The sequence below is a fragment of the Dreissena polymorpha genome, chromosome 3 (assembly GCF_020536995.1).
Source record: "Dreissena polymorpha isolate Duluth1 chromosome 3, UMN_Dpol_1.0, whole genome shotgun sequence".
NCBI lineage: Eukaryota > Metazoa > Mollusca > Bivalvia > Myida > Dreissenidae > Dreissena > Dreissena polymorpha.
Window position 1 is genome coordinate 137,992,117 of NC_068357.1, and position 15,914 is coordinate 138,008,030.

Sequence of the window (15,914 nt, forward strand, 5' to 3'; positions counted from 1 at the left end):
AACACGTAGCTCCACTGCAGAATGAACTTGTAGAGATGAAAAACACCATTGCAAAACTAAATTCTTAATTGGCTGATCTTGAAACTGAAGTGGACAACAACAATCAATACAGTAGACGGCATTGTGTTTTGATCAGCAACATAGATGAGAAACAGGACGAGTCAACTGATGAGATTATTCTAAACATTGCGAAAGACAGTGGTTGCTCCATCAACATCAATGATATTGATAGGTCTCACAGGAATGGACCAAAGAACAGTGCTAACGGTAAACCTAGAGACATAATTTGCAAGTTTACAAACTGCAAGGCAAAGTCTAATTTCATGAAATCCAGAAAGCAACTAAGACTCAACAAAAGCAAAATCTTTATAAATGAGCAGCTTACGCCCATCCGGAGACAAATAGCATACCAATGCCGACAATTGCTGTAAATGTAAGTATTATGAACCTTCAACGTTCCTGCTGTAGTCTTGAAATACTTTGTGACAATATGTTGGCAGTATTAATTTATAGAAAACTTAGTTGGAACGAAAAGAGATAGACCTGTACCTACGAAAAAAACATCTATGAAAACAATGACTTACTCTGACGATATATTTATCCGTCACGACCAGTAAATTAAAATAATTCCTCATTTCTTACTTTGCGCGGCTGCATTTCAACTTTGCATTAATCCACTGTTTGAACACATCGCACTCGGACAAGAACGGATTTTTCGAGCCCGCAGATGATCATGCCCTCGAAAACGGGTATTATCCCTATATTGCATTACATTTTGCCTCATTCTAATACAACATAAAGGTTTTCGTGACAAGTTACAAAATTTCATCATATACGGTCTTTTTTTGTCAGCAAAAGGGCAACATTTATTTAAAAGACAGTAAACCGCCTTCACCCAAGGTCGCAATAACCGTTTTGGATTCCGATGGCGTTTCTGTAACATGTTGTGCTTTAAAAAAATGGTTTCAAAATAAGTTTGAATTTTGTACTGGATATTCAAACTCGAATAAACCGATTAGGAATATTATATTAAACAGAATTATAAATCTTTTTCGTAAAATTGTCTTCATAAATTGTTTTTCTCTTTATGCGTATTGATTTAAGTACTTGTATTTGAAATTTATGAAAAGCTTAAATTATTTGAAGTTGCATATTTGTAAATGTATGTGAAACAAAATACCGATTAAGACCATGCTTGGAGATATTTTCAACAGTATTGCTTGAAAAAATCCTAGTTTATACCTCAAACTGAATTAAAGGAATAGACCTATGCCGAGTGAAATTGAAACGCTAACCCTCAAATCTGGCTCCACTTGCCAAACAAGTATCGCATGAAGAACTTTTTTAACATAAATCTTTTTAATTTCAAGTTACAGGTAATTATCATGTAATTAATTGTTATAACATTATATACCGACAATTTGTACATTTTGAAATATGATTATGATTTTTTTTTTAGATAAATGTTTCACCTAAGAAACCACATTGGTAATATTTATACATTATTTATAAAGGTGTCATATTGTGACAATTATTCACAACTTTGTTAACGTCCTGTTAAAAGCATGCTGTTTTTATTATCGAGCTTTTAAAATGTAAAAACTCGATTTGTTTATTTAAAGAAAGTGGTATGCCTATACAGCAGTTCTATAACACGCTCTGCACTACTGCAAGCATTAAGTTCTTATGCTGTAGCAAACGATAGTGCTCTCGTTGCAACTGCAAAGTCACACACATACGGGCCGTGTTCTGAAAAAACTGGGCCTGATGCATGTGCGTTAAGTGTCGTCCCAGTTTAGCCTGTGCAGACGCTTTTATGGTATTTTTAGTTTCAATGAAGTCCCTTCTTACCGAGTTTAAGTTTAGGTGGAAAGTGTCGACCCTGAATAGCCTGTGCGCACTTCACAGGCTAATCTGGGATGACACTTTACGCATATGCATTAAGCCCAGTTTTCTCAGAACAAGGCTCACTATGTTCGCTTCTATGTTTGAGTCAATTTTTATATATCACGCTTATTGGAAGATACTATGTTACTCTGAAAGTCAACTTATCTTGCGACGTTAGAGACCGTTTATCACCTGGTTGACACTAGCCCAACTATCAGATCATCCGACACATGTGCTTGGTAAAAAAAAATGTCAGCAATTTGAAAACACCGGACAGCAGCTCGCCCGTATACTTTAAATCCCGGAAAAGTAGCTTTCTTGTTGAAATTGAGGACGACAGTCGAAAGCTCCCCCGCAATTTTTCTGCCTTGCACAAAAGCGCGCCCGTTCATTTTGGAACACAGACAAAAGCTTGCTCGATGTTAAAAATACACGAGTTATCTTTAAATGGATATTAAAAAAAACTGATAGGCATTTCTATTTGCAGACAATTATTGTACGACTTTTGTCAAATTTAACACGTGAGCTTATGTCCACATGAGCTTTTTTCACAATATTTTGTCTTGTACTCTTAAACATTGCAAAACTATGTTCACAAAGTGAAGTGAAAAGTATGTCATATATAACGTGACATATATTTTTTACATATGCGACATCTTTTAAATATACCAAGTTATACATAAAGAATGTTGACGCCTGATTTTCTTTTTTTTAAAGTTGATTCAATGAAATTTGACACATTTCAATGTGGTTGTTGTGTATTTTGTGTTTGCGACTGTTAGACATGAAACGTAAGAGTGCGGTTAAATGAACCTTTAAACAGATAAAACGTTTGGTTTGACAAGTATGTTGTATGTTTTGGCATAAACATGGTCGATTCTTAAATATATTTCGATGTATTCGACATAGTTGCCGTAAATAATCACGAAATATGGTGTATCTGTCTAGGAAATTATATTTCAAATATAGCGTCATCCTTTGTATTTTCAATTTCTTAACAAGGAAAATAAGAATATTCGATATACTTAACCATATTTTATCACTCAATAAATGTGTAAACACTTTTGTTATTTAATCGTTTCACATGAGATATACGTATCTACAAACGCATACGGTGCATATAAATTACACCGTGTTTGCCCCTGTGAAAGAATGTGTTCCTTTTTAGGTGTGGTAATTACTGTGTAATTTATAAATAATACATTTAAATGACATTGTGCCATATAAACCAAATTAAAATATTACACAAACCCTTTAGAGACCACGCCATAAACATGGGCAATATGACAAGACGTTTGCAACACACCTGCAACAGAAGCAGGAAAATTCAGGCAAATATAAAAGTTAATTGCGCATGCAATAATGTTGTCATATGTACATGATGTATGCCTTGTATTAACTATTTAAACTAAATACGGTTTGTTTGCACGTAAAAATGATGGAACACAGCGGATGCGAACGGACGAAGGCGTGACATAATCTTACGTTTTTTTTAAATTCAAGCGACATGTGACACATTAATAAACTTATGCTTGTAAGTTAATCGTCTGAAAGAGTTAAACCATTTTTCATAATCATATAATTGTCACAATGGTAATCAAATCGGATGCTGCATAAATTGTTGCTTAAGATGCTGTCACACAACTCGTTGAGTAAATAGGATTCAGGTGTTTATGTCGCATCGCTTCGCTGATCATATTCTCCTTAAATTATTAACGTAATATTTAGCGAAAATTCTGAATGAAATGCATTTATGATTTTGCGAATGGTTCACGTGTTCCTGCAAATTGTGTTCGACTTATGCCTCTTGTTTGAATGTATTTATTTTGAACAAGACTTGACAATCATTTGTATTAATATTAGCTAAGAGAAAAGCTGTTATAATAGTACAATATAAATGTTTTAATATTTTTGATAAATATATTTTTGAACATAATGAGCAAAATAAACACAACCAAGACATATTATTTCTTTTTTCTAAGCACTGCATAAATAAAGCTATGATTATACTTTGTATTGGTATTTTATTTCGGCAATACATGCAATCGATTTAAATAATCATTAATAATTGTAATTAAAGGTGTGCAACACGATTAAACTGTTTTTACACGATTTGGCATCATTTGCGTGATCATACATATTCATTTTATATTATAATGAACTTTGTTATAAAACTATATTTATTGGTCAGAGTACACATATTTACATACTTCAAATATTTGATGGCTAATAAAATAAATTTGTCCTTGGAAACCCACCGTGATGACATTGACCGTTTTTGAGAATCAAATAAAACAACATCCTAAATAACTCGAGTGATGTTTATTAGCCACATAATAATTTATATATTTGCACGCTGAGTATGCGGATATTTTGATAACAGATGGCACTTCGTTACCAGATAACAACAAACGCCACGCGCGAGAGGTAAGTTCATCAGGTTTTTTAAAAGTTATATCATAAAGATTAGTTTTATTTAGACAAGGCGCATGGTCGAGTTTAAAAATGGTGTATTCTTTTTTATTGCAAAGAAAAATATCACGGAAGAATGGAAGCTTTTCCCCCAAAAAACAGAAATGTAATCCAATTAAAATCGCAATCTTATGAAATATTTGTAATATTTAAATTTTCACTTTAACTTATTTAACAATTTTAATTAATCATAATTAATAAAGTTTTAATTAATTTCAATTAACAAAATTTTAAAATAATTATTGCATATTGTTTAAAATAACTAATGCATATTGTTTAAAATAACTATTGCATATTGTTCAGAATAACTATTGTACATTGTTAGAAATACTTAAGGAATTGCGCAGTTCATAAGCCCAGTTTTCACAAAACCACACCGGAATACTTTTTGTGCCAGGTGAGCTACAAACTCTATCATATTGATGTACTATAAGAAAACAGCTTACTAAGCTAACAAAGAATAACACATTCCAATCTAAATTGTTTACCAAATCAAGAACGCAAACGTAAGCAATAGAAACTTCTGGAAAGTTCCATGACCAAGGGTTAACAACTTTGACCTGAACAAATATAAAAAAGTAGGTGAATCAGCGTACCACGTGAGACCACATAGGATCACGTGAGAAACGTATTAGGAAAAGCCTGATCAGGTTTCAGAAAGTTGCATCTGGAAGAATATTTAAGAAAACACTGCGGGGGACTCACCACAGTGTTTTCTCGGATATTACAGGTGAGCTGTTGATACTTATTTATTTTCAAACCTAAATTATTGTTTGCTGCAAATAAATATATTCATACTTAAATTATTGTTTACTGCTTTAATTTGTTTCACCTACATTCAATGTAGAGTATTTAGGAAAGTTGATTGACTGCGCAATATCCAAATAAATATATATTGTGTATTAATGATAATTGCTATTTTATAAGTATCATATTAGTAAAACAAATAGTACTGTCTTCTCATAAATAAATAATTTCTTTATTTTATTATTTAACAAAATAATGTTAATGCCTGAAAACTGTTAGTGAAATTTAACAATATTCTGTGTGATTTATTAATATATATTAAGAATCAATATCGTTGCATATGTACGTATATATATCATAAATGATATTTATGCATGCAAATGTTTATCTTGTTTAATAAATTAACACAGTGTTTTCTCGGATATTACAGAGAATAAAATGGGCTGTTTACACTGTCGACTTCTTTGATTATTTACATCTATTATGGATTATAGAATATTAGCGCTTAACGCTAATTTGCATAAAATGAAGAACGGTAACATTTAATACTAACTGAAAATGAAACACTACAAATACAACATCCACTAAGACCGAAATGGACAGAATAACTAACTGTTAAGAAATTAATGTATCGTACGTAAATAAAGATCCCGTTACCGATTACACTAGATAGAAATAATGGAAACTTCAAGGATATTGAAATAGAAAGTAAAAGCACGTACGATATCTGGTGGAGAATAGGTTCTAAAGTTTAATTCCTTTACAATAACATTTTCCACAACAAAAATCGTCAGAAATGTTTCAAGATGTCTCACTACAATTTACGTTCTCGCCTATCAGCCACTCTACCGCCACAGTTGACGCCGCCAACATCCCCACCTGACGAGTCGACAGTTCCGGAGCAACCACTTCACCCATCAACTACCATATCAAAACAAGACACCCCAAAATCATCAAGTGAGTCAAAACCTTATTTACAAACTCCCGAAGATTTTGTTGCAAGTGAAAAACGTCGTAAAAAACAATTACGTTCAGATTTTCATAAACAATTAAATTCTATCAAAACAATTAGAAGAGTAACAATACATGACAGCCCATTTCAAAGTCACCCATTACAATCCGATGCATCAGACACCGAAGAAACCCAAGAAACAACACTCCAGCCATTAACGCAGGACCCACCGAAGGAATCGCTGCTCGAGCCATTATCCAATTTCCGGTACGACCCAGTACCACCGCCATATGGTAATTTTCAGTGCCTTCCCGACGAACGACTACAGGATCCAATTTCCAGTGTTATTTCGCAGAGACCTAACTTTTTATTAAATATCCCATCACCTAGTGTTAATAGTGCTAATTTTCCATCGCAAAGTGCTAATAGTGACAATATTAACTTACGTAGGCAGACGCCTTCCGCACCTGGCCACCCTCCAGCAGACGGGGAACGACCGGCGAGAAACTCCCATACCGCACAGACTTCAGACCCAAGAGGTACAATGTTTAAGCCAAACATAATTAAGTTAGCATGCTTTACAGGCAGAGACTATGATAGTTTACCAGCGTTTCTGGCAAAATTTCAGAAATTTTGTAGCATGAATAACATTGATAGGGGTGAGTACGCTAATGTTCTTCCATTTTACCTGTCCGACAATGCAGAGAATTTTTACAATAATCTAATCGAAGATATTAAATCTAATTATCAAGAACTCACCAAAGCACTTGCTAAACGATTTCAGACTAAAGAATTAGATTATCATCTAATTGCTATTAAACAAAGAGAAAATGAATCATGTGATGATTATATCTCGAGAGCATTAAAAATTTCTACTGATGTACAAGGCTTAGAAGAAAAAGTTCTCGTAAGCTTGCTTGTCAATGGATTAAGAGACAGTATTAAGAAAGATGTTATTTTAAGACAGCCAGAATCTCTGTCAGAACTGGCCAAATACTGTAAACTCTGCGACATGACCACGTCATTTTCAGTCAATGCTATTGACACAAAATTTCAAACGTTATTGGAAGAGATTAAAACCTTAAAAGCGGACATCAAAATTAAGGAAATTAATGCTTTACAGTCAACCCCAATACCAAATATACCGGTAGAAAATTCTTACGCTCAACAACATATGTTTCCAAATCAAATGCCATCTGTTCCTTACAGCCGTTATCAACAATTTCAACCACGACAAAACCAAAATTATAGGATGTCAGTACCGTTAGACTATCAAAGACCGCGAATAGTCGATAGATCCGTATCTAACCCACGTTTACAAGTACACAGACAAAATGCACAAAACCAAATTTGCGCCAAATGCGGATACGATTCTTGTAGGGGGGGTAGAAACTGTTTTGCATTCAATAAACGATGCAACAATTGCCAACAATTCAATCACTTCCAATCAAGGTGTTTTCGAACTAAAAAATGATGGAAAAGACAGAGCAGTAGGTACCATTTTAACAACGCAAATTATTCAAAATTCCAAGTAAAACACGAGCAAATAAATAAAAAGGGTTTAATTAACAAAAGTACGCATACAACTCAAAATAAACAAAAACAAAGTATTAAATCTAAACGTAAAATATTAGCTTTAAAGGTAGTATCCACATTTTTTCATAATTCTTTACCAGGAACAATTGCAGATGTCCCAACAAACATTCTTTTGGATTCGGGCAGTAGTATGTCTGTAATCAGCAAATCATTCTTCGCCTCCACAAACATTTCGCGAAACGAATGCCTACCATCTAATCTCCATGTCAAGACCGCCATTTCTGATAATTCGTACAATGTAGAAGGGGTCATTAACCTCCCAATGCTAATTGGCAACACGCGCTTTGAGCACCCGTTTTACATAGTACAAGGCTTAACGAATAATGCAATACTAGGAGTAGACTTCTTTTCGCAATACGAGGCAAAATTAAATTTTGAGACTAATACTCTTGAAATAAATAAAGATAATATTACATGCAAAACCAATTTTATAACAAATGAAATTCACTGTATTCAAGCTAATAAAAAGATAAGACTTAAACCTCATTCATTTCAGAAAATACCTGTTCAATTAAAAGAATGTTTTTTGAATAAAGATTTACATATTATGGATGAAACAAATATCATGGAACTTGATTTATATATTACAGACAACAAAAATAAAACTATACAATTTCCAATTTACAATAACTCGGATACAGAAAAAATGATAAATAAATATGATATTTTAGCTTCCATACATATTTTAAATGAAAACGAAATATATGACATTAATAATTTAGATAAATGTAACGAAAGTGGAAACGTTAAGACGACAACCGAAAAAGAACAAATATTACATAATAAAATAGGAAAAGAATTTGCGAATAATCAGCAACTGTTCGATCTCTTAAAGCAATATCAAGATATTTTTAGTGATTCAGAAACAGATGTCGGCGCTGTTAAAAATTTTGAATGTTCCATCGAATTGATACCGAATGCTATACCTATACGTTCAAGACCATATCCGGTAAACCCCAAAACGAGACAAATCATTGAAGATGAATTAGAGAAAATGCTAGATAAAAATATAATTTCACCATCAACTTCAATTTGGAGTAGTCCTATTGTATTAGTTAAAAAACATACACATTCAGATGATATTTCACCAGAAGACCAACAAGAAAATAAACAATTATATAGGTTATGCATTGATTACCGACTGTTAAATAAAATTTCAAAGAAAATGTATTATCAAATGCCTACAATTGTAGATGTTCAAAATATGATCGCAGAGAAAAAGTCAACTATCTTTACTAAAATAGACATAAAACAAGCATTTCTTAATCTGCCCATGGCCGAAAATTCTAAAAAGTATACTGCATTTAATTCACCAACAGGACGATGTTTTCAATTTAACGTGCTTCCTTATGGGTTATGCAATTCTCCCTTTTATTGGTCATTGTATCTTTCAAAAATATTAGGAGAATTCAATTTCAAAAACCTTCTATTTTTTCTGGATGACTGTATACTTATGAGTGACAATATTGAAACCCACATCAAAGAACTTTCTCAATTTTTACATAAACTAAAAGAAGCTGGTTTAGTAATAAATCTTAAAAAGAGTCATTTCGCACAAAAACGAATTACATTTCTAGGCACAGTATTTGAAGGAAACACTATTCAAATGGACCCTGACAAATTGAAAATAATTAACGAATTCCAAATTCCTAATAATCAAAAGGGATTAAAGAGTTTTTTACGCATGACAAATTTCTTAAAACGGTTTATAAAAGACTACTCACACATTGTCGCCCCGTTAAATAGATTACTTAAGAAAGATACCATATTCAAATGGACCGAGGAACACGACAAAAGTTTTAATTATTTAAAACGGGCATTAATGGCAAAACCAATTTTACGATTACCAGATTTTAATCAAGAATTCACTATTTATACAGATGCTAGTACCTCCGCAGTAGGATTCATTTTATGTCAGGAAGATTCTCCAAACCGTCATCATGTTATTTTATATGGGGGTCGTGCTTTAAAAGATAACGAAAAACGTTACAGTAGTTGTGAACTGGAATTATTAGCAATCATTTACGCTTTGAAAGAATGTAGAGTCTATATATCAAATATACATGTCAAAATTATAACAGACAATAAAGCTTTAACATTTTTGCATACAGCAAAACACTCAAATGACAGACTATATAGATGGGCTTTAGAACTAGAAAATTATGATCATGAAATCATTTATAAAACTGGCAAGACAAATCCGAGCGATTACCTTAGTAGAATTAACTATTCTAAATCAGACACCCACGTTAAATCCAAGGAAAACATACATACACTTTCCAACAATAACGCACCTTTAACACCTCCACAAACCTTGGCACCAATACAAGTAACGCAAAATAATCATTGCTCCCAGGTTAACATTCTCACAAGAAAAATGCGAAAACAAACAATCAACACAACACCCACCAATCATCAACCAATTATCTCTGCTGACAATCAACTTAGCACCATTCCACCTGACAACAGTGTTATCTCAGATAATGATCACATACCTGGTTCACAACTCCAGACAGTCAATGACCGCAAACAACACGCGCACTTAACAACTAATCAACTAGACATTATAAACTTACAAGCTACATCAAAAGACTTCGGCGACATTTATGCATTTTTAAAGAACGGTCATTTACCTGATGATAAAGACTCAGCAAAACGAATTCCATATATAAGCACCCAATACGAAATAGTTGACAATGTTCTGTTTCATTTTTACGAACCAAGATCTAAGAAACATCAAACTGAAAAAACTTTAATTAAACAATTAGCTTTACCTGAATCATTAAGAAGTGAAATACTTTACAGTTTTCATGATTTAAATGGTCACTGTGGTGTTGATAGAATGTTTGCAACCCTCAAAACTTTTTATTACTTTCCAAAAATGTATCAAGCAGTTAAAGATTATGTTCAATCTTGTAAAAACTGTCAAATATTTAAAAGAGATCACAATTATAAACCATATCCATTACAAGAACCTTTTATTGCAAGCGAACCATTTGACATGTTACACATCGACATTGTTACGGTAGCAAAACAGAGCAAAGAATATAAATATGTTTTAAGCGTTATATGCGCATTTTCAAAATTCGCACTATTTATACCATTAAAAACGCAAAACACTATTGAAATCGCAGAACAACTTTATCATAAAGTATTTGCAATATTTGGACCGCCCAAACGTATCACATCTGACCGAGGACAAAACTTCTTAAGTGGTATAATGGATGTTCTTTATAAATTCTTTCAAATAAAGAGGCATCGAACTTCATCTTATCACCCAATGAGTAACGGAATGGTAGAACGGGTACACTCTACATTACTCTCAATACTACGTACATCGTTAAAAGACGAAAGCGATTGGCCTGATAAGCTTTCCAGTGTCCAATTAGCCTATAATTCAACAGTATGTCCGAAAACGACACAATACTCTCCGTACTACATTCTTTTCGGCCGACATATGAATAAACCCATCACTTCCGAATTATTTCCACCAATTAATACCAACCCTTCAATAAACACTTATGTTGAGGAATTGAAACAAAGATTTAAACTTATATGGAATATCACACAAGAAAACATAAATAATTCTCGTGACGTTATGCGTAAGTTTTACAATCGCAAAACTGCAATACGTCCATTTAAATTAGGAGATCTTGTTTTTATTAAACAAGAAAAAGTACCTTTAAATAAATCCAGAAAATTGTTTCGAAAATTTTCAGAGCAACCCTATTACATAACCAAAATATTACAAAATGGCACATATATTTTGAGAGAACGATATTCAAACAAAGAATTAAAAGTTCCGGTTAATATCAACAGATTAAGAAGATACCATGATGAAAAGGATTTACGTGATTTATCTCAAACATTCAAATTCCATGAAAAAGAAACTAATGATAACACAGAAAATCAAAACAATCCGCAAACCGTTACCGACAATACACAGCCAAATATAACGGCAACTGACAAACAAAATACAATAAATCAAAATGATATTCCAACAAAAAATGCAAACAAAAAATGGTACAAAGCTGACAAAATTTTAAAAACCAGAATTAAAGATAATCAAAGACAATATTTGATAAAATGGACAAACAAAAAGTATAAGAACAGTTGGGCAAATGACGAAGACACATCAGAAGCACTTATTAAACAATTTTATATAAACAAATCTCTAAAGAAAAATCACAAAAGAAAACGGTAAAATGATAAACAAATTAACTGTTATTTTTTTTCTTTTAGGCAAGATGTTGGTCACACGATTCATTATACTTTTCCTGTCACTTGTGGGAGCACACAGCGAACAATTGCTGATGAACCATGGCGTTAAGTTCTCAGATCCAAAAACAATAAACTTCGTGAATAATGAATGGACGCATACTTTTCGATTTGATATGCCGGACTATCAATTCAATAGTGACATCGGTAGAAATTATTCATTGTGTAGAGACACTTATTTCTACGAAAAAGGATGTACCATTAGCGTCGAATTCAACACTCTAAGGATTTTAATGGAACATGATATACAATCTTTGTTACACAAATTTCGTAGCATGATTCCTACAATCTCAGATAAACGGAAGACACGTGAGTCACAACCCTTACTTCCCTTTATAGGACAATTAGGTTCAACTCTTTTTGGCATTGCAACAACGTCACAACTTAATCGATTACGCGATCATGCAAATAAATTGGCACAAAGAGTTAATCTCTTAACAAACACATTTACGCACGAATTCGGCGAAATGGCATCATTTGCAACTAATGTTCACGAGCATATGAAATTATTCGATGAATTCGTTGCGAATGCTTCAGCAGTCAGGCATAAAATTGTGGACGAAATGGAATCTATGTCAAATAAACATACAACTGCTGAAAAATTAATACTAGATGTAAATGATAAAATGATCAAAATAAGGTCACAGTTTGATAGGCTAGCCATAGGAATTGAATCACTGGGCAATCGTAAATTGTCGATTCATATAATAAACCCCGAACTAATGTCCCAAACGTTAACAGAAATAGCTTCGTCGTTAAAAATCAACTATCCGACTCATAAATTGGTCAGCACTGAATTAGCATTCTACTACAATCATGCTGAATTTATTTATGGACGCAACAATAACTCAATATACATAATGGTATTGTTTCCACTGACAAACAGTTTGGATAACGAAATTTATGAATTAAATTTCTTTCCAATTCCTCTTGACAATGATATAAAAAACAAAGATGCTAATGAATTCACATCAAAACCTAGGTATTTAATTTATAATGGGAAAAACCTATTATTCACTTTTCTTGATGAATCATTCTTGAGAGACTGTTTGACAGCAGGTTCAACAATTTTATGTAAACATAACGTTATATTTGAAATCGATTTCAATACGAATTGTTTCGTAGAACTCTTGAAACACGGGGACAATGCAAAAACGAAAGATATATGTGAATATAAGATAGTAAAAAACGTCTTGAAACCAGAGCTAAGAATTTTAAATAGTTCTAAGGTACTTGCATACATGCAATCAAATTTAAAATTGGAATGTGTAAATCGTTCTAAAACAATAGATGATTGTAAGTACTGCATTATCGATGTACCATGTGCATGTAAACTAGTCTCAAAAAGTCAACGTATTTATGAGCAATTCACAAAATGTTTGACAAACGATACTACTGTCGACCAAATATATCCAATTAACTTACCGTTACTCCAACAATTTTTTAATAATACGGTTTTGGATAAATTGATGAAAAACATTTCGTACAATGATCCAATAAATGTATTATTACCGGTATTTAAAACCTTCGATCAAAACACACAGGATATATTAACTCGATCGCACAAATTAGAAATTGACATGCAAACCTTTGTGAAAAGAGCAAAGAAAAACCAAATTGTGTACCATAGCCTAACAGAAGCAATGCTTAACGGTGAAATCTCAATTGAATCAGGTTTATCCACTTTTGATATAATTTCAATCATAGGTATATTACTCACAATCGGAAACACGCTCATGTTGATATTTCTCTCACGAAAAATTCGCATCCTATTAACTGCAATTACACTAATAAAACCAACAGCGGCACAACATCTTAAATACGACAATCCCACCACGCTATCACCACTTCAGGAATTTACCAACAGTCTTAATGAGTCTCTGAAATATGAACATTTTCTTGTCTTTCTGGCCATGATTCACGTTCTCTTGCTAATAACAATCCTTCGCAAATTGCAAATATTCAAACGACAACGTGGCACTCTTTTGATTTTACATGTATCAAATGGTTTAAATTGTATTGATATCAACATCGTCAGTTCGGTTTCTTGTCGATCAGAATGGATCATTGACTTACCTGTCACCCTGAACATAAACAGCATACGCTTTGGATTGTTTCCAAAACTGCTCATTAACACTACGGAAATTTCGTTTCGGAACGCTACAGGGGATATAATAATGGAAATACCATCTGCTCTGTCAATTGGCATTTATCAGTACATCAAACTCCGACAAATGCTCAACACAAACTATCACACTGAACTATTCTTGGTCCATAACGGAATTAAGGAACGTACATAAACGAACTTCAACTTCAACTTCAAAAAAAAAAAAAATAAAAAAAATAAAAAAATAAAAAAAAAATGGAAAAGCATTAGTGGAATAGCATTAGTTATCACTTTGTCATCATCATATTTGAATATGTTACAACTTGATGTCAAATTTTGCATGGATTTCAACTCTGACGTCAATTATTCAATGTTATATTTCATTTTTTTTTCCATTTAACCATTATAAATACTTTGAAGATTATTGAAATGATTTAATTTAATCTTCATTATTAAATACTACATTTTACATGTTTTCTCATATTAGATGTCAATCGTTACATACTTTAATTTTATTCATTACATACATACTTCAAATTTTTTTTTATACTTTCGCTGTTCTCATTTCAGGCGCACACGACAATACATCATTCATATAAATATAGTGTGTATTTCATAATTGTGTTCTTAAATTTGTATTTTCATTGATACTCTATTGTATATATAATATCATTTTATCGTTACATTTTTGGTTCCCTATTGTCAATTTTACATTTCATTAATTTCATAAAATGGATATTGTTATTAACATTTCATTTTTTATATTGTTCTCTAATTATTTCAAGTTATTATTTAAATACAATGGCAACTCTTCTAGTAATTTATACATTTCCCTCCCTTTAGATCACCATCAACTGCATCACATAAAATACTTTTTAAATACTTTTCCCAAATTAAGAAAAATCCATAGACGCACTAAAAAGTTACTATTTACCCACATGTTAAATAATCCTAACATTTCATTTTCAAGCTTAATTTTTGCTATAGACTACTTCGACATAAATATACTCTATCTTCAAATGCTCGACCATCTACTTTATGAAATCCACCCCCTAAATTTTCAAATCTGCCAAACAATTATTTTAAGGTTCGGTTCAAAATCCCAAATATCCATAATAGCCCACAAAAGATTTCTTCAATCAAAATTTCTACCTCCCTCCTTATCCAATTTTTCCATTACAGACATCTTAAATGCAGATCTTAAACAAATCAATAACTTAATGACTCAACATTTTCGCCTTTACAAACAATCCCTTAAATGCCAATCGATCCCTATAGATTTTGACAACACATATTGTCGAGTTTGTCATGCTTCGCTGAAACATTGTCGTCCAAAATTCAAAAAACTTGATCCTCTTGTTCATTTATTCTTAAGTCGAACCCCTTGTTGCCATACACCCCATCATATCTTCTGCTCCTATGACACTATACAAAACGGATTCAAAATTTGTAAATTATGTCTTCATACTGTAAAATGTTTCAACTGGAAACTAATAAAACAGTATATGTTGGAACCCAAATGAACATACTAAACATAAAAATGTATAACTAAATGTGACTATTAAAGTCACCTATGCTAAACATTAACTTACAAACTTTTCAATTGTATAAATAATACTTGATAATTCTTTTGTTTTCCAACAAATACTAACATGTATATAAACTGCTTTGTCATTATTGTGCATTTCAATTACGTTGTACTTGATCTTTGTCTTATTGATGTTTCAAATAATGATCTAAGTATTAATTCTCTAATATGGTTTATTTGAAACCCTGTTTATATTTGTTGTTTTGTTATAGACACTTCAGGCGGAGTGTATATTTAAAGTTGTTGTATTTTCATTTACGATTAATGCCTAGTGTGTTTACGAATTC

The 15,914-nt window shown here is 32.3% G+C and overlaps 1 protein-coding gene across 2 annotated transcripts; it reads left to right on the forward strand.

The window, feature by feature from the left end:
* The first annotated feature begins 5,851 nt into the window (after positions 1–5,851).
* Positions 5,852–15,655, forward strand: LOC127871636 (uncharacterized). 2 transcript variants are annotated; one of them, XM_052414752.1, is made up of 3 exons: positions 5,852–6,063; positions 6,509–6,597; positions 14,610–15,655. In XM_052414752.1, the coding sequence occupies exons 1-3, from the start codon at positions 5,913–5,915 to the stop codon at positions 14,685–14,687; spliced, it is 318 nt and encodes a 105-aa protein (XP_052270712.1). In that variant the 5' UTR covers positions 5,852–5,912; the 3' UTR covers positions 14,688–15,655. The 2 variants fall into 2 exon arrangements, with proteins under 2 accessions (XP_052270712.1, XP_052270713.1); XM_052414753.1 differs by lacking the exon at positions 14,610–15,655 and adding an exon at positions 11,897–12,654.
* The last annotated feature ends 259 nt before the right edge of the window (positions 15,656–15,914 follow it).

Coding starts and splice junctions, on each gene's coding strand:
- LOC127871636 (XM_052414752.1), top strand. CDS start 5,913: ATGTCTCACTACAATTTACGTTCTCGCCTATCAGCCACTCTACCGCCA. Junction 6,064..6,508: donor AGACACCCCAAAATCATCAA/GTGAGTCAAAAC, acceptor TAACTTACGTAG/GCAGACGCCTTCCGCACCTG. Junction 6,598..14,609: donor ACAGACTTCAGACCCAAGAG/GTACAATGTTTA, acceptor TTCTCATTTCAG/GCGCACACGACAATACATCA.